Source organism: Chlamydotis macqueenii, chromosome Z, assembly GCF_036417535.1.
Source record: "Chlamydotis macqueenii isolate bChlMac1 chromosome Z, bChlMac1.mat, whole genome shotgun sequence".
NCBI lineage: Eukaryota > Metazoa > Chordata > Aves > Otidiformes > Otididae > Chlamydotis > Chlamydotis macqueenii.
In genome coordinates this window covers 76,914,756-76,941,830 of record NC_141593.1, presented here as the reverse complement: position 1 = coordinate 76,941,830, position 27,075 = coordinate 76,914,756, and the positions used below count along the sequence as shown (strand labels likewise).

The following is a 27,075-nucleotide window of genomic DNA, read 5'->3' as shown; positions in this document are numbered from 1 at the left end:
GCTTTCCTGTTGGTTGACTGCATTTGCGTAAATAGCATGCATGTTGAGAAATATGTTTTGTTTTTCTCCTTTGGAAATGAGAAATTTTTTTTGCCGTGGAAAACACAGGTCACGTGAAATTATTTTCCTCCTGCTGTTTGACATGCTGTTTGTGTTGGCTTAGTCGGCTGGACCGCTCTGCACTGCGCTTGTATGTTTTGTTAAAAGCTAGATGGGTGTTTTCAAATATGAAACAGCACTTATAGTTGAGTAGAAGACTGTGCATTAATTGTGTACTGTAACAAGAAACATGGTGATTGAAGGAAGGATTCTTCTTTTATTTTCTGTATAGTCAGTTCTGGGTTTTTTTTTTAGAGTGTCAAGTTTTGTTTTACAGAAAGCCAGTCTGTCTGACGTGTTTTAATATCAAACGTCTTTGAAAGTCACTTCATCAACCATAGTCTTACAAGAAAAGTAGATGGAAAGGGGTCATTACAAGTGAGGAAACAGAGAGGAGGAAGAAAACACATTTCCAAATTATATTCTGAATATTCCTAAATAAATAGAGTGCACCCTCAGCAAGTTCGCCGATGACACCAAGCTGTGTGGTGCCGTCAACACGCTGGAAGGGGGAGTTGCCATCCAGAGAGACCTTGACAGGCTGGAGAGGTGGGCTCATGCCAACCTCATGAAGTTCAACCAGGCAAAGTTGCACCTGGGTTGTGGCAATCCCAGGCACAAATACAGGCTGGGCGGAGAATGGAGGGAGAGCAGCCCTGAGGAGAAGGACTTGGGACTGCTGGTGGATGAGAAGCTCAACATCAGCCAGCAATGTGCCCTTGCAGCCCAGAAGGCCAACCGCATCCTGGGTTGCATCAAGAGAAGCGTGGCCAGCAGGTTGAGGGAGGTGATTCTGCCCCTCTGCTCTGCCCTGGTGAGACCCCACCTGGAGTACTGCGTCCAGCTCTGGAGCCCCCAACATAAGAAGGATACGGACCAGTTGGAGAGGGTCCAGAGGAGGGCCACAAAGATGACAAGAGGGCTGCAGCACCTTTCCTATGAGGACAGGCTGAGAAAGTTGGAGCTGTTCAGCCTGCAGAAGAGGAGGCCCCGGGGAGACCTTAGAGTGGTCTTCCAGTACTTCAAGGGGGCCTACAGGAAAGATGGGGAGAGACTGTTCAGTAGGTCCTGTTGTGATAGGACGATGGGTAATGGTTTTAAAATAGAGGGAGGTAAATTTAGATTGGATATTAGGAAAAAAGTTTTTACAGTGCGAGTTGTAGAACACTGGTACAGGTTTCCCAGAGAGGTGGTGGATGCCCCATCCCTGGAATCGTTCAGGGCCAGGCTGGATGAGGCTCTGAGCAACCTGACCTAGTTGGGGCTGTCCCTGCTCCTTGCAGGGGGGTTGGACTAGATGGCCTTTGAAGGTCCTCTCCAACCCAAACTATTCTATGATTCTATGATTCTAAATATATGCAAATAACAAAATCTAATTGATATTATTTCCTTAGAAACTCAGTGGCATTGGCTGGATAATTGATAACAGCATATAATCAATGCTAAGAAGCCCTTTGTAACGTTAGAGTGAAAGCAAATATGGGCCCTTTATGGACCATCAATATAACACTTAGAAGTCAGGATATGATCACATTAATAATTCTCTGAGTTTTTCCACTGATTTTTGATTTAGCCACTTTTGTAATCTCTGGTTCTGAATAACAAGTGTTAACTGAGTCCAGGACAGTAACCCATCAGTGTGGCTGCTTGGGTGAAATGAGGGATTTGTCAAAGCTGCTGACTGCAAACTATAGCTTGAGAGTTAGAAAGAACAGCCAGTAATGCAAGCATTACAAGAAGGATGACTGTCAATTATTTATTTTCAGATCAATCATTCCTAATTTTTTCTTTTTTTTTTAAATTGCCATCCTAGTTTTTCCTGGTCATTACTGTAGCATTAATTATTGAGATTTTTTTATTTGAAGAGAGAAAGCAATGGATTCTGCAGATATTATGCAGTTTCAGTAACATATTTGCAGTGCATATTTCATGTGGCCTCTAAGTTTTTTAAATTGTTATTGGAAAAAAAAATTGCTAGCTTGTTGTAAAGTAATTATTAAGAAACAGGCACTCATGAAGGTTGGGTGTTTACTGCTTGCTTGTTGCTGTGACGTTTGCTGTATACCATTTTCTGAAGCTTTTACTGAATGGAGGTTGATGAGCTGTTAGATATATTATATTGTTTGGGAAGCTGATTGTTTGTTTGACTCCTTGGGCCTTAGCAAATACAATAAGTAAATTTTAGAAGTTTTTTTGTCTCTGCAAAAAATAAGTATCTTTTATTTCAAGTGTTTGGGTTGGTGTTTTTTCTGCCTTCTTTGGTACTTGGCTACTGTCATACTGCTACTTCTTTGTATGTTTAATTAGCACCAGAAAAGTTCAGTCTGTACATAATTCATCATACATCACCAATGTAAAATGTATTTCTGGTAAATACACCAATGTATTTCTGGTAAAACCTGAATTTATAATAGAGTGATATTCTCTATCTTGAACTTTTTGAAAAATCATGCATTCATTCACATCATTACTCAAGCTTAAGTCATGAAGTGCTCTTCTCATTTTGAAAAGCAGAGTTCTTTTAGTGTCTCCTTGGTTTTCTTTAGTTTTGTGATTCTATTTATGATAATTTTTGTTCTCCAAATTAACATATAAGCTATAAACTTAATTTTATAAAGCAGACTACCAGACTTGAGAAGTTCACCTAACTCCTTGCTTGTAGTGAAGTATTTAAAGAACATACATAAAACCTGTAAGATTTGGGACATAAATGCTTGGTGACACTGTGTGGGAAAACAGTTGATAGCCAAAGTATGATGTGATTGCCTTGCCTGACAAAGAATTGAGTCATATTCACATTTCAGTTTTTCCAAAGTGATGCTGGGAAGTTGACTTGTTTGTTTTGTTTGTTTGATGATTGCATTTTCTTAGGATGTAGCTTGAGTGTGATGAGATTTTTTTCATCTAACAGTACCACATTCGAGTTGTTCTGTAAAAGAAAATGACTGTCTTAAGAGATTTGCCTTAAAGTGACAGTTAAGACAGGCTCATCCAAAAATTGGTATTAAATTTATATTAACCATACACATGCTTTTAGTGGTAGGATCATATGTGCAAGAACATACACTATAAATGTATAATGATAATATCCTTTTCTAGAAGTATGTGTTGGGTAGGTGGACTGAGGAGAAAAGAATATACTCTTTCTATTACAACTTGTCTTTTAGGTTGGATGGTAGTGGACTAACATAAAAAAAAGCTAGCGTATTAGGATTAGTAGCCCCCATACTGCAGGTATCATGCATTGTCAGCAAGAACCATTCACATGCAATGGATAACACAGGCTAGATTATTTCTTTATGGGTCCTTGCTTGTTTCTTAAAAAAAAACCAACACAAAACAACCACAACAACAAGAAAAAAAAAACCAAACAAAAAAAACCACCAAACCCTAAACCAGATAGAAAACATGCAAAATTAAATAGTTTAAAGAGTTCTACACCTGTATCCACAAGTCGCAGTTGGGTGTGTTATGTAGAATTTCAAGGATTAAGAGCTCATATGAAACAACAATGTGCCCTTGTAGCCCAGAAAGACAACTGCATCCTGGGCTGCATCAAAAGAAGCGTGGCCAGCAGGTCAGGGGAGGAGATTCTCCTGCTCTGCTCTGCTCTTGTGAGACCCCACCGGGAGTACTGTGTCCAGTTCTGGAGCCCCCAACATGAGAAGGACATGGACCAGTTGGAGAAGGTCCAGAGGAGGGCCATGAAGATGATCAGAAGGCTGGAGCACCTCTCCTATGAGGTCAGGCTGAGAGAGTTGGGGCTGTTCAGCCTGGAGAAGAGGAGGCTCCAGGGAGACCTTAGAGCAACCTTGCAGTACCTAAAGGGGGCCTGCAGGAAAGATGGGGAGAAACTCTTCAGTAAGGCCTGTTGTGGTAGGACAAGGGGTAATGGGTTTCAAAATAGAAAGAGGCAGATTCAGACTCTATATTGTGAAAAAATTTTTATACTTAGGGTGGTGGAACACTGCAACATGTTGCCCAGAGAGGTGATGGATTCCCCATCCCTGGAAACATTCAAGGTCAGGTTGGATGGGGCTCTGAGCAACCTGATCTGGTTGGGGATGTCCCTGCTTCTTGCAGGGGGGGTTGGACTGGATGGGCTTTAAAGGTCCCTTCCAACCCTAACAATTCTATGATTCTATGAAGTAGTTTGAGTAGCTTAAAAATGTAGTTAATGCTGTGCTTTCATCTCACACATCAAGCTTTCCTGGCAATCCTGGAGAGTTATGAATTTCATCATAAATTACTATGATTCATCCTACTAATCATATTTCATAGTAAATTACTGTGATTGTTCATTATTTCAGCTGTCGCTTGTACACTTTTTGGACTTTACTGGAGATGCAATTACTGACAGAATGTCAATTGTCACCCTTTATTTTATTAATGATAAATTCAATTTTTAAGCCATTGCAGTGATTTGTTTGTACACTGGGTACTCTTTGCAGAATTGAAATCTGGACAAAACTAAGAACTTGGAAGTTCCCACAGCCTAAATCAAAGCCAGATATTTGCATCCTCTAGGACCTTATTTGCATAGCTTAGACAAAAGGCCAACATTTCTACATTCTCAGAAGCCATATAAATATTTAGATAGTATTAAAGTACTCAATTATGCAGTGATGCTGTTTTTGGTAAAATTCAGAGATTTTGTTAGTTCAAATGGTAAGTCAGTTACATTCCTTGAAAATTAACTGAGCAATTTATTTATTTGTATTTATAATAGTATTAAATTAAAAAAAACCCTTTTGATTGCTGTGATGATACACATTCTTTACATACATAGTGTAGTTTTCATTTAATTAATTTCTTAGCAAAGTGATCCTCTAACTAACATTTCTTTCCATTTCCATTTTTTGGTATAGTAGCTCTGAATTAATGACAATGTCCCCACAAGTTTAGAGTGAGGTTTATTTTTTTCCAAAATCAAAATGTAGCACTGATAATTTAATGTCAAGTTTAAGATAGAAACACTGTTTTCGAGATCATTTCCATGTAGAACTTTATGCTGACTGGGCATGAGGTACATTGAACAATAGTGTACTAAAAAAAAAAGGAAAATACATCAGCCGAATGAAAGTTATATTTAGCTTTACGTTTTGTTGTGACAACATTCATAGCCATGCCAATACAAGATGTCAAAATAAGCTACCATTCGCTAATAATGATTTTTCCCACCAGCCTCCATGCAATAAACTTGTAGCTTGATTTTTTTTTTAAATAATCCTCATTGACCTTTTGAAGGAACAGAGAGAACAACATAATCTGATTGCAAAAAGCAAACACTTTGAAATATTTCCCTAATTATGGGCCAGATAATCCTTTTTGATTTTTGCCATGGAGAGGGTGATAGTAACAGCAAAACTATTAAATGGCTGAAAATCTGTTGGTACTTAAGAGTTTGGCTTATCGGATGTTATCTTTTACTGCCTTCTGATTTTTTTTCTCCTTTTAAATTTCTATGAGCTTGAAGAGAAATTGAGATTTGAGATAGAAATAGAGATGAAAGAGATGTATTATGGGTGAAAATGAGACTGCTGACTCATGATGTGAGAAATATACAGGGATTATCGAAATCATATTTGTTGTAGTTTAATATTCTGGCTGGCAAGTATTTTTTGAGGGACTGAAAAAAATGACCAGGTGTAAATATGGTGAGATGGCAGCAGGACCAAACTGGACCAGGAGGAATAGACAGTCAGGTAGGGAGCAGCCTCGCAGAACCCCTTTCTTCCAGAAAGACCTGAGAACTTCATAATTAAGATAGTCTGTGTTTATTATCCTGTGTTTCCCAGATCCCCTACTGTTAAAACTAATATTGTTTCACGTCTGCTGCAATTCCAGAAGGGAAGCTTGGATTAAGTCTGGATATTTGCCTTAATTTAGCTTTTTTTTTTTTGGTAGAAAATCAAATTCCTATCTTATTGTAATTGTCAGGAAAAAACCTTAGAAAACAGTGTGCAGTACACATGCAGGGAGTGAGTCACTTGTCTGTCATAACAAACTGGAGTCATAACCTGGGCTTTGTTACTGGTTTCTGTATTTGGCCAAGTATTGGGTTTATTTGCACTAAATACATACTTAGTTACACTAGCGAACATTTTATTTTCTCTGTAAAAGTGTTAAGAGAATGGGCTTAATTATTTTCCTCACACCATATTTATTCCTGTATTAACCCAGTGACTTTGATGGAATTTTTTCCACTTTACTTTGATCCAGAGACAGATAAAAAACAAGGCATGGGTTAGTATAAAAAGTGCATATTTCTGTATACATTTTGAAAGAAAAAAAAAAGTAAGGATTTATATTGTGTACTGAAAAGGAGTTCTCCTTGAGTCTATTCTCAATTAAATAAACATCCTATTTAGAAGTTAGATTAATTAATTAATCAGGCTGTAGCTTGTAGGTAAGGAATCACTGACATCCCAGCAGTGTATCCCCAAAGCCTTTTTTTGTTTAATTTTTTAATGCCTTTGGCATTAAAAAGTAGAAAGTAACATCAGGCTTATAAGTCTGTCATGTATAATCAGCACTTCCTGAATGTAGTAGTAATAGTGATAATTTTTTCTCATTTAACATAAAAATATATCCCATGATATTTATCATTATTGGAAAAAAGTCTCACTGGAGTATCGTTATTAAAAAACAAGTTTCAAGAGATTCTCACAAACTCCCTAGTCAGATTTTTAATCTCATGAGTAAGTAATAAAAACATAGGCACTGGCTTCTTAGTGCATGTCATATTTAGAAACTAAAATTATTATGACTTCTCCCAGGTTTTTAGTATGCTAATCACGAAATTCCAGGAAAGCCCTGGAGGAAAAAATGTTGTTTCACACCTACTCCCTCCTGCCTTGACAATGAGAAGTGACAGCATCTCTTTCACTGTAACTTGTTCCTCTGGTTGCTTGTGGCTCAACAATATGCTGGGCACGACCCATGGGCTGGACACTCTCTTTCGTGTCCCTGCTGAAGGCCAGGCAGCAGCAGAGACGGGAACGGTCTCTGTATGCAGTGTGCTTTACTGGCAATTCCTCGCAGGACAATTTTGTGCGTCATTTATCACACAATTATATGGAATATATGCTTGGATCATTACATATTTACTACATGGCAGCAGAGCATTGCAAGTTAAAGATGGTCCAGAATTTTCACAAAATGGAATTTCATGGGAAAATGTCAGAAATTTGAAACATAAACTCATTATGAAAACACCAATGTTGCAAAGGTGTTGACCAGAGGGTGAGGTTTGATTAAAGCTAAAATCCTGCATCAGGTTTGTGCGAAAACAATGGATATTGGGCGGATGAGACATGACACTATAGCATTCTAAATCCGCTTTGTGGTATTGCAGGTGGAGTGTGAGAAGTGTTCTTTTAAGGGAGCGGGTTGTTGACACAATACTGCTATGTGTTTTTCATTCGGACTGGTGAGAGTTAAGAAAATGAGAAGAGCAGAAAAGAAGGGAAAAGGATAAGAAAACAAATGTGTTCTTTCTCAGCATCTTCAGACAGGGGCAGAGAGAGATACTCTAAGTTTAGAGATGCTGCCGATTACTAATCTATAACACCACTTACCAATTTGTTATTCCAGTACTATTTTTGGTTTTGTAAACTGGCGTTCAAAATACAATTCAGCTTAAAAATAAGCAAAACATGTTAGCCACATGGGTGTTTAAAGCAAATCTTGATAAATCCTGACAATATGTTTAAAAAAAAAAAAAAAACAGGGGAAACAGAGAAGTAGGAGAAGTAGTTTGTTCTTGAATACATGTGTGTCCAAACAGTTGAGGAAGATACTGGCATTACCTAAATGGCTTGAATGTCAAAATGATAAGAAGTACTAAATTTTGGAAGAATTACAAATTTCAGAATTAAAATCAGTCATATGTGTTTTAATTTGGGAGTACCTTTAAGCCTGGCTTCCATTTAATGTGCTGTTCAAGACCTGAAGCACAGAGTCTGCAAGATGCTCTGCACAGGGAGGCTGCTGTGACTCTGAAGAGCACCTTTGATGTCCATGGAACAGATTACATTTGAAGTCAGGTAAATCTTTGAAATTCTCTTCCCATTCTGAAGATCTAGAAGTAGAAGCTAACTTTTAAGAATCACTTCTTTAGGGCACACTAGCATGTTTTCTGAAGGGGCTGTGCAGACTTAGGGTGATTTGCAGTCTGTGTAGAACTGTTGGTACCTGTCGTTATCACAAGGAAAAGCGTTGACTGCTTGTCCGGTATGGTGCTTAGTCTTCAGGTAGTCCAAATGATTTTCTTTTTTATGAGTCAAACCCAGTGGCCAGCTGCTAAGGCATCTAAACCCATTGAAGTGGTCCTTCTTGAAGGCTGAACTCCAGGTCTTCCTAGAGCAGCATCTGAGATAGCATTCACTGAGTAGTTGTCTGAAATAATATGTATTTGGTTTTTGTTTGCGTTCTGGGGATTTTTAATTTTTCTGTTGATAAGACCTCTCTTTTCCTACCTGAATTGTAGCAAGGCAATAGCTCATATCAAAGTGCATTGGTGTGCAGGAAAATGGACATGGTACACTGGCTTTTAGCTCTGAATTCTAACAGATGTTGTATTTCTCCTTTATTCCCCTTAGCAAAAAAATACCAAAACAAAACAAAACCAAATCCATCAATTGCTGTTATTGCCACAGAGCAATACTCAAATTCAGCCACCGCCAGTTTAACCTAAACAGTTCAGACTTTTCCCAGGAGGAAATGAGGGCATGCATAAGAGATGTTGTCAGCAGTGCCCTGTGGTCTCCTTTCCTTCTGGCTAATGAGATCTTTGGGTCTTGCTTTTCTGAGAGAAATAGGCTACTCAGATTCTCTGCTACAGTCTGTCATTGAAAAGATGAGCATTTGATACTTTGCTTCTGTGTTACATTCGTCTGAAATGTAGATCTGCATGGTAACAGTAAGGGGCAGGCAAAAACCAAAACAAAACAAAAATCAAGCCAACAGAAAACATCCAGGCACTTGCCAAATTTGTTTGGAGAGGAAAAATCACAGCTAAATCTCATTAAAATCTGTCTGTTTCATTATATATAGCCTGGATAGCATAGCAGAAGTGCTTCATACACCACTGGGAGAGGAATGTAGGGAGCGTCAGTCACTTCTTTGCTTCTTTGCTTTTTTGAGATGGCCATAGGCAAAGATGTGTTTGTTGGTTCTACACACTGTTTTCAATAATCTGTGTTTAGTCAAATTTATATTGCAGTAAGAGCAGCTTACAAAAAGCTAATCAATGAGCCTTGGACCTGATCTATTAGAAAATATCTGATTTCTATACGACTAGGTATCTGATGGATTTATGAGGAAGTAAATGATTATAGAGGTAATGGTAATTTTCCTGTTAAAAACAGAGTCAATACAGTACCCCAGGAAATAAAAGTTCATGCAACTTGTATTTTTATAAATTTATAAAAAGATAAAAGAATTTTCAGCAAATACTTGTGGCTATGATTTTCAACCAGTGATTTTAAAGATAAGCACGGAGGTCTCTAACACTGATAAATATTGTGTTTGCTATGTTTTTACTTTTTTTTTAACTACTTTGTGGTTATGGTTTTTACTCTAATTTACATGCTAATGTTTTATCTGAGAAGACCTATTGTCTTAATTGCACTGCTGACAATGAAACCTACCAAATTTACTTCATGCTTACTTTTATTTATTTATAGCAAGTTTTAAGAAACAAATTACTGTAGTGCAGTGTAGTGTCTGGCTTTGGTATATAATTTTTCAAGATGCTTTCTATTGTGATGTCTTGTAGATTGCTTTCAATAGTTAAGCTTTTTGGACAATGCTGTTAGGCTTGCTTGGCAGCTTCTGCAAGGAAAATATTCATATTGCATTGTCTTCCTTTTAGCAACGTACCAGAGCAGATGTATAAAGAACCAGGTTGCAAAACGCTAAAATTGTTGTTTGAAGTGACTTGTCTTGAACTGCAATACTTTGAATGCAGCTTTCGTAACAAAAATCACTTTATTTCTGAATAACATAGCAGAAGACTTCAGCAAATACCTTTGTCCAGAATAATAAGTGTTTGACCCCTTCTAGGCCTTTTTGAATAACACCAACACAAATAAATAGAGGCTAAAATTTTTTATTGATTTCTGTGAATCATCTTACATACATCTTGCGTGTTTGATTTAAGCAAGACTAGCAAAAGCCATTTTCCACAATTTCTGGCTTAGTAACCTGGCAATCAGCAATACTACTGAGACAAAACTCGTATGCCACTAGAACACACTAATGGGCTCAGAAGTTTCTAGACATTTCTTCAAAAAATAGCTTTAAACTACTTAGCAAGAAAATTGTGGCAGATAAGTAACAGGTGGGAAATAACAAAAAGCTGTACACAAATTGAAAAGCAAACACTACCAATTGAATGAAGTTCAAATACAAATAAATTGGGCTAAAAAAGGAAGAACTAATCAGAAACTTATGAGAAATAGAAAATGTGGTTTAAACATCACTGGATTAAAAAATAAATGAGATGGAGGAACTTGGAGGAAAGGATAGAAGGATAGAAGCAATACTATGAGGAAATAAATTCCTAAGAAATTGTCTTAAAAATTTGTTTTGGTGATACAAGGTGATGGAGAAAACAATTCAAATACTGCTTCTGTTGACAATATTGAATAGGAGCAACGCCATAAAATTAATGGAGTTACTTTGGACTTGCACAAGAGTGACGCAAGTGGCATTTGGATTTAAGCTGATTCTGCTGATCTCGTTAGAAGCTGTTGTATAACAGCTCCTGACGTAGAGATCTTGAGCACCAGCGATCTGATCCACTTTTTTTTGGAAGAGTTTTGCTTTTAACTTCCCTGTGAGATTTATTAGGCCTTAAACCTGCAGGAGCACCAAGTGTTATGCAAATGATGCTTTTATCATTCAGGATGTTCAGCACTGCTCAGTGTTATGTACACCTCCTCTTTGCCGGTAATGAGGCAGCATAATCAGAGGGAACGCTGCCTGTGTCCTGGCTACAGGGCTTGTGCAGAACAGCATCTCTGCCTTCAGCGCTGATGAGGAGAAAAACCCAATTTAGAGCGGGGATGATGTCCTGGCCCCATGGTGGCAACTAACGGCAGATGTAACTGCCTTGTGGTAGGCGGTTGTCTGGGCCAGCTTAAAAATATAAATATATATATAAATATAAAACAGTAGTAAAAAATATATATTTTCAGAAAGTTAGTTTGAGGTCAAGGTCAAAACAAAGCAATGACAGAAGTTAACCCATTGCCATTCTGGTCCGTGGCATGGGTCGTTGGGCAATATGGAGGCCTGCACAGGGGCAGTGACAATAATTTAAATCTAGGGGGGAGAGGGATCGATAGCTGGTAAAAAAATAAAAATCTAAGCCTGTTCTTGGAGTAAACAAGATAGTCAAAGTTCCGTTAGCAAACACAGAACTACAACATGCACAAAATAACGGGTGATTCCTTTAATGAGGCCCACAAATAGAGGGAAAAAGAAAGGAATTCCCTGATGACCCTCCAGGTTGTTGTTAAATAGCTTCGTTTGAGAAGAAGTACGTTGAATTTCAGACTCCAGTGTTATCAGCCTTTTTTATTGGAGTCCCTTTGTCAAGATCCAGCAGTAGCAATCTGTTTGTGTACCCACAATAATTCTTTTATATTTCCTGTCAGTGAATAATGAGTCTTCTCTAATCACCTATTTGTGCTGTAACTACTGTGTTCTTTGTTGTTGGCGTAAATTACTGTATACCAATAGCAGATGATAAAAAATAACATTTCTAAGTCAGGGCATAGGACTGGAGTCAGGAAATGGTCTGCATTTTGTGTTTGAGGAAAGAGAGAAAGAAAAACAAAAGAAGTTAACTGTACGAACACATTTGAAAATAAGTTGGTGTACAAGGACAGAAAGAAGTAGGAGGTAGGTGGTGATCTTGCCCTGCTGTGTGGATCTCACCAGTCACTGTAGATCAGCAAAATAATCAAAATAAGCTTCCTTAAAGTCCCCTGGAGTTTTACACTGGTATACAAAAATGCATTCAGTCCCCCAAAGTGTACATTTTTTACACTTAAAGCTTTATACTTTTATATGTTTTATCTGCTTATTTTCTGTAGGTGTCCTGGCAGAAGAATTTATGGTGAATCAAAAGAGAGTATTTTTAGGTACCTTCTATATCATAGAGATGGCATGTGAGAAAAAGCAGTTGTTCTCATTAGAAGGCAAGCTTTACTTCTGAGGAGTATTCCACAAAACATTATAATGTCAGTAACCATTTATTTGTTGAAAGTGAAAGGCTTCATAGATGTATAATAAGTTTCAGTTTTGATTAGGAAGTATTTTATTATCAGTATCAGAAACATGTCATGACAAAGTGTATTGAATTTTCTTTCAAAACCATCTTAAATTTTCAGATTTTTTTTTTTTGTAGAAACAAATAAGATCCCCATCTCAGTTCCCAACTACAAGAATTATCATAAATAATTACTAAGAATTTAACAATAAATTCAAATGCAGTTATGGATTGTATATTTGAAAAAGTTAAATCCCTTCAAGCTCTTTCAAATAATGGTGTTTCTATATTATTTTTCAGGTTTAAAAAACCTTTAGACTTGATAAAAAATCTAGAAATACCATCTGACTTCTTAGAATTTAAACTAGTTCTCTCAATCTGATTTATTGTTTTTTTTTTTTAATACATCTATTTCCTGTGCTACAGCAATCCAGTGGTTTAAACAGCCTTCCACAGTAGGATCCGTAGTGTTTTAAAATGCAGTACATTTAATCTACATTTATGTCAGACTTAGCTGAGAAGTAAAGTCATCATTCTTTCATCTTTTCAACTTGAAGGGCTCTGAGATTTTACAGAGCAAGGTGAATTTTCCGTGAGAAACTGTACTCTCCTTAAGTCTTCTGAGAGAAAAGGTATTTATGTCCATGAGTGTTTTCCATTCTACATCTTTTATTTGTTTCTGAAGATGGTAGCGATCTAGAATTTTATTTTGAATATTTTACCTATTATATACTTTTATGTACTTTATATGTCTATGTATGTATAATACATATGTATCGGTGTAGAGCTAACACCATACAAATACAACTAAAGATCTCATTCTTACCCTAAAAAAAGCTACAGTCTTCTGTTGTGGCATCTCATGTTTACAAATGATAGGAGTGTGGAAAGTGGAAAAAGATCAGAAGACATTGATGTACACTGACAAAGGCTTATGACTTTAATTGTACCTATTAAACTGTAATCACCTTCCTCCCTTTGTTCCTCTATGCTTGATGAAAAAAAAGATATTAATTTGTTTTTCATACATTATATTTATTCATTTTTATAGATATACAAAAAAACATAATATTCTGTTTTTCCCCCTACTTTTTGGTATTTTTCATTTTCTTTGGTATTTACTCTCTGCCTAGTCCTATGTTTTCAAAAAGATATGCTTTACGTGCAGACTCGGGACTTTGTTAAGTGCCAAAGAACTGCAGTTGCATTTCAAACAGTACATTGTAGACAACCTATACATAAGTAACCACATTAACATTACCTGGGTGCAGTTAATAAGCAATGCTACAGAAAAAAAAAAAAAAACAACCAACAATAAAAACAATAGCATGCTATTTAGGCAAACCCTCTTTTTTCTTATTCCTACTAATTAAGTCAGAGTGGAAGACCAGCTTTATTTTCAGGTCCACTTAAGACATGCTGTTGAACCTGGGATGTATCTGGGATGTTGGCAGCCAGGTCAATGACTTGGCCTTGAGACTAGAAGCAATTATAGTGCACTTCAGTTCTCCATCAGATATTTTGGTTGCCTTGTGATGCCAGAGAAGAAACCAGTTGTTATAGGAACATTTGTCTATGTTTAAAAGCTGAAGCAGAATAGTTATTCAGCTTAATAGTCAAGGATCTAGATGTGCATTATTAACGTAACGGTTAAGATCCCACTTATAATATGGTGTACTAAAAAGCATCACATTCTCAGCCGCTCCATTGGTGAATATCTTTCATTGGTACTCTTCTCTGCTAGACTTTTTTCTTTCTCATCCTTTTTCAATGACTATTCCTAGTTCTTCATTTACATATCTTACTCCATACCAAGCAACAAGCAGCAAGCACATTCAAGCTCATCTTTGTTTAGGTTTGCTCTGCAAATTATACTAGAAAATAAAAATAAATTAAAATAATGCTAAGAATACAGTTTGTTAGTACAGTGTGGCCATACTGAAACAGGTTTTTGACATGCACAAACTATTATTACTCAACATTCTCGTAGACCATTGTATAGTAAAGCGGCTTTTAAAGTCTGAGACAGTCGTTGCAGCATGGCTTTGAGTGGTTGGATGGCCACTGTCAAAGAAAAACTACAGAAAGCTGCAAAGCAGTGAGGCTAAGTGGTTGCTTAAGGTCAGGGCTGTGCTCCATGAGTGAGGACAATGAGGATGTGCGTGAAGCAAATGCGACCATCAAACGATTTTAATGTAACACAATTTACCACCTTGGCTAAATCCTTGGTTTAGGTGCCTTTGTGTCACATGCTGCTGCATGGAATAAGTGATCTCAGAGGTTCACACTCAGTCCTTGCCTAATGCCTTCAGTTAAAACGTGCCTGGTAGATACATTGCTTCATCTAATTTTATGTTGTTTTTGGGGAAAATCAAGGACTAGCAGAAACGTCTTTTACAATCAACAGTGTGCTATACAATCTATACAGGAGTCTTAATATGTACAAAAGTTTCCCATTTTATTCTGTTTCTGAGCAGGTTTAAACAAATAAGGTGAAAATCGCATCTGTTCATCTTCCCAGAGACTCTTAGTAAAAATTACCAAAAGGATTTGCCTCATTCATCCACAGAGCTTAGATGTTCCTGCCAGCTGCATCATCCAAAATAAACAAAATCACTTCTTTATTGTAGCTGACAGCTGTAATGCCCTTATTATTTCATATCTTTCACAGGAGGGACACATATCTTCATTACCTAATTATTATTCTGAGTGCAATCAGTAACATCACCTTCCTGTAAAGTCAGAAAGAAAATGATGAAAACCAGCAATACTGTTGTATCTCCTTAGGTGACATGTCTTTTTTGATGGTGACAGAACTTTCATGGTGATAGATTTAAATATCCATGTGACCAAAAAATGCATTAAATGAATTCAGATCAGCTAATTTTAAAAATGGAAACTTACAGAATATTTTGCTTTCTTCTCTTTAGCTGCAGAATTTGGTATAATAATAGAGTTATAGAACAGAATCATAGAATATTTGAGTTGGAAGAGACCTTTAAAGGTCGTCTAGTCCAACCCCCCTGCAAGGAGCAGGGACATCTCCAACCAGATCAGGTTGCTCAGAGCCCCATCCAACCTGGCCTTGAACGTTTCCAGGGATGGGGCATCCACCACCTCTCTGGGCAACCTGTGCCAGTGTTCCATCACCCTCACTGTGAAAAATGTCTTCCTTATGTCTAATCTAAATCTACTCTCTTCCAGTTTTAAAACGTTTCTTCTTGTCCTGTCACAACAGGCCCTACTGAAGAGTTTTTCCCTGTCTTTCCTGTAGGCCCCCTTTAGGTACTGGAAAACCGCTATAAGGTCTCCCCAGAGCCTCCTCTTCTCCAGGCTGAACAGCCCCAACTCTCTCAGCCTGTCCTCACAGGAGAGGTGCTCCAGCCCTCTGATCATTTTTGTGGTCCACTTCTTGACCCTTTCCAACTGGTCCATGTCCTTCTTATGTTGGGGGCTCCAGAGCTGGACGCAGTACTCCAGGAGGGGTCTCACGAGAGCAGCGCAGAGGGGCAGAATTACCTCCCTTGACCTGCTGGCTACGCTTCTTTTAATGCGGCCCAGGATGCAGTTGTCTTTCTGGGCTGCAAGTGCATGTTGCCAGCTCATGTGGGGCTTCTCATCCACCAGCACCCCAAATCCTTCTCAGGGCTATTCTCAATCCATTTTCTACACAGCCTGTATTGATCCTGGGATTGCTCCGACCTGTGTGCACTTGGCCTAGTTGAACTTCATGTAAAGTGTGGATGAAAAAGGGGAATATCTATTTAAAAGTCATAATTCCACAACAAGTGTGGTGTTTGTTTTTTTTTTTTTTAAATCATCTTGCTTCACTGATGAAGTAAAAGTTGAAACTGGAAAGATAACTGCCAAGACCAGTAGTGTGTGTACCTAAATGCTCTCAGTCCATAAGGAAGAGAAGGAAGGAAGGAAGATAATACCCGTCTAGAGAAGGTCATAAACACTTACGATTTTTTATTTTAAAGGGCACCCTTTGGACTGTACTGCTGATTTGACTGCGTGCATGGATAGATATTCTCTCCATGGGAAGCAGGTGATAGGCAAGGGAGAAGCTCCTGGTATCTAAGTTGTTTCCTGATCGGGGGGTTGACATATTTCCAGAGCTTGGGAAACATGAAAATTTTGAAGAAGAATTTAGGAAGAGCTGATAATGAAAAGCTCAATGTAGGTTAAGTCACACAGGAAATCCAGATCCCTGTATTGACCATCTGATGGTCTTGGGTGTAGAACTGGACCTTACCAGCAGTTAATGGAGAAGCCTGCAGAAGTCCACCTGATTTTTGACAGAAACCAGTGAAGCTGTATCAGGAGATCTGCAAAACAGAGTAATTTCTAGCAAGAAATGTTAATATTTTATTAACAGAGAAATTTCAAGTGAATATAATCCTAAAAATCTCCTCATCAACTTTACAAACAAAGGACAAGCGACTGGAAATTATTTTTCTTTCCAGTCTGTCATTTCATTCCGTAATGTCATTCCTGTCGTGACGTTATGCCTCTCTGAAAGTTTTAATTGAATAAAACAACAGTTTAGCCTAAGTGCCTTGGACAGAAAGTCTCCATTTAAGCTCTTATTCTTTCCCTTTTCATAAACCTCTCTCACCCCGTCGATCTGAACAGATGCAGAAATACAGGTTGGTTCCTGTGAGTGCTAGCAAGTGGCAAATCATGGTATAAGCATAGCTGACGTGAATGGCAGCTGAAATCAAATGAGTACATGCAAGGAATGCCTAGGTAATTTCTGCCAGCTTTGTTGAGCATGCAGAGACAAAAGATGTGGTGGAAAGTTGTGTTGATGGGGATTAGGGCATCTTGTTAAAAGCATTTGTCAGTGGCCTCTCTGCACCATTGCTGCTAGCTGGGGCTGGGTGCCAGGGATGCTGTGCCACTGGTACTGTCAGCTGATTAGTTTAGGGGAATACATTTCTTTTCCTTCGGTAAAACAATGTCTCAACTGATGACAGCTTTCCCTAAATCCTCACGAGAGCGTGTGCCTGAAAAATTCTCCACAAGTTGTAAAAATATTCAGAAGTGCATTATATAACCACATTCCTCCTTTAATCACTTTTGATCCATTTTTCACTAACAAAGATTTGAAATGACAGGAATAGTTCTTTTTTTTTTTTTTTTTTTCCCTGCAGAGCCAGTTGGCATAGACATGAACTCTCTGCAACCTATGAAAGAAAGAGGAGTTTACTTTTTAAGCCGTTTTCTGTTTCTACTTGTGTTTTGTATTGTCAGACATCAAATGCTTAAAACGTCTTTAGCACAGCAGGCTGAAGTACAGTGACCTACTGCTCTTTCACATTCAAATGAATAAAGTAGCTCATACTATAGACCTTTAGAAAGGGAAGAGATTATACTCTTTTTTTTAAGGCAGAAGGGGATTTATTGTACTAGAAATTAATCTCCCCAGACACTACTTTAGGGCTCTATTCTAACCCTGAAAGTAGGGACACTTTTACAGTATTGTACTATTAGACTAAATCCAAAGCTTATGTCAGCGCTTCATCTTCACCCGGGATTAATGTTCCAGTCCAGTCTCAGGGTGATATCCAAACACGAATGCTCTACTTAGAATAATCTGATTTTCGTTCCGTAATGTCATCTCAGATTTTCAAAAATCAGCTGATGCATCCCCTCAGATTAAGAAACTGGAAAAAGTTAAATTTAAAGAAATGTTTGCCCCTAGTTTACATGAGTGTTGCAGTTCTCCTCCACAACTGCAAGCTGCAGTTTGTTTATGTGCATACAGTCTCTTCATCGTTTTCAGAAAAACAGCAACTCCCTCAATTTTCATGGTAAAATCATGAGTTTATTATTCTGAGATTTATGTCCTCCTGTAAGTTTTCGCATCCAATTCAGATGTGGAGTTGATGATATCAGTTTATTCATTTTCTAAAACCATTTAAACAATCTGCGGTGAATATTCTAGTTAGAAAGTTAGCTGAACCTTCTGCCTGCATAAGGTTCAAAGTAAACAAATCAGTGTAGAAATCAAGTAGGAGAAGGTAGATGAGCTGTTGGTATTTAGAAACTTTAACTTCCCTTTCAAATAATAAGGGATATAACTTAATTATTCAACTGTCTTTTTACCTTAGGAAAAACAAATTAGCTGCCTCACCATTAAATCTGAGAAAACAGCTTACAAATTTCTTAAAAAAAAAAACTGCAGAGATTGTCTGTTTTCATGTTCACATTTTGCATCTCTGCACAGGTGTGTCTTCAGTATGATTTATAGTTCTGCTTCTCAGTAGTGCTTCAGCTGCTGAGAAATAGATTTGAACTTGGACACTCTACAGATGATTCTGTAAATCAGAAAACTATTAAAGCTCTGTTTCTGAAAATTGATTTTAACGTGAAACTGCTACTGGTAGCAAGTACTTTCTAAGTCCTCTTCTGAAGTTTAGTTGCTCTTCTGGGCTTCAAAACGGAGGCTCATTTTTACTATCCCAAGACCAAATTTCTATTGACTGGCTATTTTCTGGGCTGTTTATTGTTTGGTGCCACCTGGAGATTTCTTCTTTGTAACAAGTTTTATTCTCACGAGTGAGAATAGCTATTAATTTGTTTCTTTAGAGAGAGCCATATTTCATTTTGCAATATAGGAGACTGAGTAAAAAAGTAGCTGCAGTTTCAGGTAGGAATGATGGTCCACCTCTTCCCATCAATGGCAAACCCAAATGATTGAGCTACAAAACATCCATTACGTAGCATACAAGTAAAGACTGTTGTACCACCCTAACAACATATGTGGCTTGCACCCTGAAGTCATATGTCACGATGTTTGCAATTATTTGCCTCTATTTTCCATCATGTCTTTTGTTTCGATAAGTGTCAGCATCTCCTTGGACTCCTACAGTAGCAGTATGTTTACCTGACTATCAGCTTCTGTAAATTTTGCTATGTCAATAGGTAATGCATGCTAAATATGTTCATATTTCTATTTAGTGTACATTACATAAAACAATAAATAGGGTTGAATTTTTACATGCTCACTTTCTATTTCACAGAATGTGCTTTATTCTTAAATTATAGAAGAAAATGTGCCCAAACACCCAAACCATCTTCTATCACTTCTTTCCTTCCAGTTTTGAAATCTTGTGAATTCCCATGATTTTTTGAAAATTTTTCTTTCTTTGTCATTATTTCATTGTCTCAGGCAGATGTTTCTTATGGTAACACTTCTGCCAGAAATCATAACAGTTTTCATTCTAGTTATCATTCACACTGTTATAAGACAGTTTAGGGAAATTGTGTTCATTTCAGACTAATGATTTTGTGCATAAGGACTGAAATGTTTCTCCCATGCCTAATTCAGGACACTGTACCTTAGCTTTTGGCAGGTATTCCTATCCCAGGAGCTATAATGCTAAAAAGTAGATAGTTTTAAATTGGAGTAAATAATTCTTTTTTTTTTTTTTCCATTGAGAAACATTAGTGAACTGCAAATTGATTTGCATATAGTAATGGTAGCTGGCTGATGTATGTGCTTTTACAGCAAAGTGCTTTACAAAGCAGAGCATGCAGGTGGTTGTGGATGGTACTTTTCTGTTTGCAGAGTGCATCTTCTTTAGCCTTCGTATCACAAAAATTGTTTTCATAAACTCTGTGAATTTCTGTTCTTGACAAGGATTGATGGGCTAACTCTTATCATCATGGTGTGCTGCATTATTTATACGCAGCAACTGAGTTCCTTTCTTCAGGTTGTCCTTTGCTGTCAAGTAAACTATTGCACTCTTCAGTAAAGAATCATGTTACACTTTGTGGGGTTGATAAGATCAAAAAGTATGCTGTGTGAAAGTGTAAGTTCAACAAAGAGTAGATTTACAATTTTTACCCTCTTCCCCACCGTTCCTTGCTTGTGGAAAGATGTGATAGTTGTACATTCAGCATTTTGTTGAAAAGGTTGTGACTTAAGAGTGGTTATGTGAAGGTATGTCAGGGAGCAAGATGGACTTTCAGAACAGTTCCTGTACAAGTGGTTTTAATAAAAGAGATCCAGATTCACTGACTGAATTACTCACTATGGACAAAAGCTGTCATAGGCTTTAAACAAAGCCTAGTTGTCACTAGAGAGCAAGTACCTCACTATTCTATTTAAGTTTTGCAATATATTTTTTTTTTCTGAGTTTGGAGAAGTAAGGAGGGTTCTTAATTAAAAATTAATTTTTAATGTGTATGGATGTACACTTAAATTTTATTCTTTTTTGTCTTGCTTTTTTTATTCTTAACCAACCATATTTTGCAAGGAGAGGATGGGCTATTTGTTCCAGAACTTAAGACATTTGACCTAAGCATGTTCTGAAGAAATATGAGGAAAAAATAAAAAGAAAAAAAATACCCCAAATTAAGTATTCTTTAATCGTGTAAATGCTCCTCAAACCAGTAAGGACTGAGATAATTTGGATTACATTTTTACCTTAACTCTTCTATGCAGGATATTGTGCAAAAAGGAGGAGATATGTATGTGTATATACATATATGTTTTTTATATATGTAAAATAAGCTACATATATAACATCACGTCGAAACAAGGGTCCTCTAAAAGAGGTAAATGCAAAGTGGTCATGAGTTCTGGCAATTTTGAGGGGGGAGCACATGAGCATATCCTCTGCTGATTCTGCTTCACAGGTCCTTGCACTGCATCTCAAAAGCTTGATGCAATGAGATTTTACTGTCTGAGATTTTCCTGAGGATGAAGTAAAGGCAGCAGTAGTAGTAGTACATTTTTTATATACACAGTCTTGAGACATACTTTAATGCTTGAGTAACCACGTAATGAAAAGTGCAGGGTTAGTCAGACATAGTAAAGAAAAACATGAATTACTGGTTTTATTTGACACTTACTGGACCCTTTTCAAAAATTTTGGTAAAAGTACAGTATTAATTGTCTTTTAATATTTTTTAAGTAATGGAGTTCCTCTTAGATTGTTTGCTTAATTGACAGAAATTTGTCAAATTGCACAAATAGCGTATTACCTATCACTATGGAAAGTCAGCAGCACTGAGCACAGTTCTTTAAGAGGTACTGTAATGGATATAATTATTTCTTTGGGATTATATTACTCTTCCATTCACCATGACTAAAGTTAAGTTCTAAAACTACTCTTGTGTTAAAAGTTGTGTCATATGCAACAGTGTTTTAATAGTAACAAATCCCTTAATCAGTTATGTTAAGACAAATTGAACACATATAAGCTTTTCTTATTAAGAACAGAGCCTTCAAAATAAAATTCTGTTCATCAGACTGAGCAAAATGTATAACAAATTAGATTTCAGTATTTCAACATGAATGGCTTCTCAAGAGGCATAAAATGTAAATTGAGGGAATGTTGTTGATTCAAAGGTCATATTTCTTTTGTTCTGCACAGTTTCACAGGCAGTAAAACATAGACAAAGGTGTGAGCATTTTCAGTGAGTTTTACTAATTTGAGTATGCAAATTTGCAGTATTGTATCTAGCTTTAAGTAGAATTATTGCTTACTTATGCCTGTGCACTTACTGATTTCTCTGACTGCATCGTATTTGACATCGTCCTGTGATAAAATTTTAACCATTGCTGTTCAAATTATATATTTTCCCTCTTTCATCCTCTTTAGCCCTCTTTAGCATTACATCAATAAGACAGGCTAGGTAATTTTTTTTGTTAGAGCTTTTTGTCTTTTTTGTTGGATTTTTTTTTTTTGTCCCATTTCATTAGAACTGTGCTGTACTCATTTTATTTCTGTGATGTGATGTAATGACAAATAAAAATTTACACCAATGACTGACAGTAGAATTTAGGCCACAGTGGTGGGTCAAAAGAGCACTTATTGCAGTTATTTCCTGAACATGGAAATAAATGACTGTTGTTAGAGGACAGCATCTGCTTTATCGGTCCCAAACTGTAGGTCAAGTCACTTCAAGACTAAAAAAGCCAACGCAGATTTTCAGGCAAATGAAAACTACAGAGTTAAATATGCGCACTTTGGTCATAGTAGAATATTTCAATTTCTGGAAATATAACGGAAAACTGGGGATGTGTTCTGCTTGTCAGTCAATATAAAACTTACAAATGGAAAGAGTATTTTGTCTTTTTACCTTTATTTTTCTTTCTTGTATTGCATAATTGAAATATGAAGAATGCTGATTCAGGAAACACATAATAAAAATGTCCACTCTCATTTTAATCAGAATATCCGTACAGATTTGCATAATAAGTGTTCCTGCTCCAGATGTTATTTAATTTATTAATTTCATTAAAGGTATGGGAATACTGTTGTCAGAGCATTCAGTTAATAGTAGATATTCTTTCACAACCAAATGCCTAAGCCCCATGAAGTGCAAAAACAGCCATCCTTTGCTACCCCAATAATGCAAGAAGCACTGAAAATGAGAAGTCTTGCCTTATCTAGATTCAGTTAGAAAGACAGATAATGTCTAGTCATTAGACAGATAATGTCATATGTCATTGACTCTTTTCAAATAGCTCTACTTCTCTGGATAAGCTGGACAATCGTCAAGACAAAATTGTTAATACCAAGTACGTAGACACATGATAATTCTCCATGTCATAAAGGCAGCTTAAAGCTGACAGATTAAAATTAAATAAAAAAAAATTAAAAATTACCCAGCAGACTAACCCACAACTAGAATTTTTTGCAACTGATGCACAGAATTCATAAAGGCAGTTTTGTACATTAGTTAAATTTCTTCAGTGATTGTTAGATTGGAATTCTCACACCAGGCACTAATTTCAAGTTTATGTGCCAGAAAGGCATTGAAAACATTTTGAGTTTTCTTACAATCACTATACTCCAAAACGTATTATGATGTCAGTACTGACATAAACAAGTGGATTTCCATAACTCTTTACAATTACGTGGCAAAAGACTGGCAATTTTTCAACCTAAAAAGGCATACAAAATAATGTACTTAGTTTTTAATAATTACTTATCTGTAGATGTTGCTTTAAGTTGCATTTGCAAAAATTTTCCAAAACAAAACTGCACAAATTATTAGTATATCCAAAAACAATACTGACCACTAGAGAGCATAGATCTGTCTCATAAGATGAAGCTTGCTATAAAGAAGAAGTACATCTAAAATATATATTTAATTATATATTATTCAGCACACTGCTGGCCTGAATGCCATGCTTCGTGTTTAGCAGAAATACAGCTGTGTGCCGATGCCTGATCTGGATCAAAGCTGTGCCGTTGAGTGACTGAAGAGTGTGTAAGTCTGGAGCATGTGATGATGTAACCACAGCCACTGTTCATGGCTTATGAACCAGGTGGTAAGCCAATAACCTTAACTGAAACCATCATTCAGCTTTATGTTGAAGGGCACGTGGAGAGGTAAAAACCCAGGTAAATTCCTTTCCAGGTATGTATCCTGAATGACTTCAAATGAGAGAAGGCAAAAACAACTTCTTTGTTTTTATTGTCTTTTGCAAGTGAATAGCTGTCAGTGCTTTTAGGAGAACCACATTTTACAAAGTAGAAGGCGAGGGGAAGATGATTACACAGAGGTGTGTCATTACATAAATATAAAATGAAATTAGCCAAAAGGTGTTCATAGGACACAGATGTCATTCCTTTCTGTTCTTGGTTATCAGCAATCTGCCATACTTAAAGCTTGTGTCTAACTTTTGGAGAATTTTATGCAAGAATCTTTTTTTTTTCTTTTAACCCACAGGGGACGTGTGTGCCTCTAATCCATGCAAAAATGGTGGCATCTGTCTGTCAGGGCTGAATGATAACTTCTACTCATGCGAGTGTCCTGAAGGCTTCACAGACCCCAATTGCTCTAGTGTTGTGGCGGCTGGTAAGTGCAAACTTTAATTGTTGAAATAGTTGTGTGAGTGTGAGTATCCCGCGTTAGTCTATGGCTGGCCAACAACTGATTGTGTCCACAGCATTTTGTATAGTGCTGTGGTCATTGCATTGTTCATTACTGGTTTCTTAACCTTATCTCTATATCATAGATCTCTCCATAAAAATTAACAGACAGGTGAAACTGTCTGTTTTAAAAAGTGTATCTGCAGAACATAATCATTCAGAGAAGTTCACTGCTCTACTTCACAATGAGAAAAGATCACAGTTGTGACTTAAAATGACCAACATTTCTCAAAGATCAATACAATTAGATATTTCTATATATCTTTCTGGTGATCCATGACAACTTAAAGCTTGGTTTCTGATAATTTTATGCCTAGATACAGAGTAAATAGTAATTACTTCAACAAATGAAGTTACAGAAACAGTACAGGTGAACTCAGAATAACACATAATAATCACTTGTTTGAATTTCAAAACAATTAACTAGCTAGAGGTTGTAACTAATCATTATATGAGTGCATAGAGTGCAAATCAAATGTACTGAAATTTAGTGGTGTGTGTTTGATTCAGAGTAAACGTAAATATGAGTGGTAGCTCCAAAACATCCAGAAGGTCTTAAAAAAACTTAAGGAGAAAAGGAAAAGATGGTAGAAAGTTCATTATGTCATGGGCCATCCCATTATTTTCAGTGTGGTAGAAGAGCTGCAAGTTGACCAAGCTCTTAAGTTATTCTGAAGTAGGTCTGGAAGTACATATAGTAGAGCAAAACCAATAAATAGACATTACTGTTTAAATAGGTACATCTTCTACCTATCTCTTCCCTGCAGTTGTGGGAATTAGAACAGGGAGGTAAAAGATACAGAAAAGCATTGACTCACAAAAGAGATGGCAATGTCTCTTATTTTGTAGGTATTAGGATAATAGGCTAATGTGGAGGTTCTGTGGCAGCACCTCTTATCTGAAGGCTTTACATGACCTGCCTGCGTTTCTTCTGCTGACAAGCCAAAGTATTTGAAAGCAGCACAGCCCTTCAAGAACTTCATATCGGATGTCCATGCTTGTGTTTCATCTATTTGGGTTACACTAACATGCTTCAGCCTGTGACAGCTGAGTCGTGCTCCACGATTTTCTTCTGCCAGCTGTGCTGTAGGACCCCAACCTCGGGCAGAAAGGCAGCGCCAACAGCCTTGCTTCTATAGTTCTTCTTTCCCTACCATTTTTATGCCTGCTTGAAGGGTCTGAATTTATCCTACAGGTGTCTATTGTGCTGCCTTAAAATGGCCTTGACACAGGTTTACTGCAGAAAACTTTTGGATCTCTCATGTACTTCGTTGGCAGGAAATTGCATTGTGGATGACAGGGAGGATGCTGATCATGAGTGAATCATCAGTGATAAAAGCATTTGCACTGTAATTTACAATGAAATATTAATGAGACTTTAAAAATACATGTATACTGAACTAAATTCTTCATACACTGGAACAAAATCTCAGTTTGATAAACAGGATAAAGCATAAGCAAGTAGAGATCTTGAGAATATGTGGTAATCACAGCACTTATGCAGGCAAAACATTACATTTTTAGTTTGCAATCCAGAGTCCAGTATCTACTAGACAACTTTGGTTAAGCAAAGGACTTTTTAATATTCCCATTCTAGCTGAAATCTAGAGTGTTAATTTAGTTTGTATTTATCCTCTAAGATTATGCTACATGTATGGATTCAGAGACTAGCCATTACTTTTCCTTTAAAAACTTGAAAAATAGTTGTAAAAATAATATTTACTTTTTAGTAAAGGCTGTCTGAAGGTTATTCAGTATCATGTTCCTCTACATAGAGTCACATAAACTCCTGAAAAAAAATGGTATTTCAAGGTAATATTTCTATTTTTACTATGAAAATTATGATGAATAGTGTAAGCTACTAGGCAATTAGACTTCATTAATTCAAACACTGGAGCGTTTCAAGTAAAATAATCAGTTGAAAGGTGGGTCTGTGAGGAGCCCAGGCGTGCAAGACCTCGTGTTGATTACTTTCACCAAGAGTCTCTATTAGTAGCGGTAAGATTGGACAAGGAATGCTAACAAAGGTTACTTCTCTTTGGCTTTTTAATGAGTTATTGCCCAGAAGCTATTTCTCTTAATCCTTGGTATCTCAAAAAGGTTTATTGACAATTTCCTGTGTAGTTAAAAACACTGAGTTTGTTGAAAATTAGACATTTAGGATGTCAGGAGGCACTGAGTAAGAAGAAAAGAGGAGAAGGGCTAGGGGGGAAGCAACACAGAGAAGAGCCTGTGTCAGTCCGTCTCCTGTACAGGGCTGTACAGCAAATTTTAAAAGTAATTGAGTGCTCTGTGCGACCCTCTCATTAGATGCCTCACTAGTAGATTTTATTCAGTCCTGGTGACAGGATGCTGTTGATTTCTGGACACCAGTTTTCAAGGAACGTACCTCAGGAGGATTTCAGAATGAAGGGTAGCAAGGATTTTACTTAATCACACATTAAAGTGTGTAAATAAAAAAAACAATGCCATACAGATAGGAAGTTATAAATTCATGTAAAGGAAATAAGATAAATGTTTAAAAGTACATAGAGGCAGTAAGATTACGTATTAAGGCAGAAGTCTTACCTAAGTTAATCAACAGAGATTCAAAACACTTTGGAAGCTATATTAATAGTTCAAGGACTTAAGAATGTAACTCCCATTACTACCTTAGTGAAACTAAGATGTAAAATAACCCGACATGTTCATAGCATCTTAATTCAGTCTAAGAAGATTCATTATTGCTGTTATTTTCTAAATTTACCCATAGAAAATCTTGACTCCTCTGCCATATCTCTCCACTGTTTT

General features: G+C 36.9%; 1 protein-coding gene across 2 annotated transcripts in view; it reads left to right on the top strand.

The window, feature by feature from the left end:
- EDIL3 (EGF like and discoidin domains 3) overlaps window positions 1–27,075 on the top strand; it is a 257,434-nt gene that overhangs the window by 45,288 nt on the left and 185,071 nt on the right. For both annotated transcript variants that reach the window (XM_086771054.1, XM_086771053.1), the window contains exon 2: window positions 24,083–24,211. In XM_086771054.1, coding sequence (XP_086627180.1) covers window positions 24,083–24,211 — 129 coding nt within the window. The remainder of the gene's footprint in view (window positions 1–24,082; window positions 24,212–27,075) is intronic.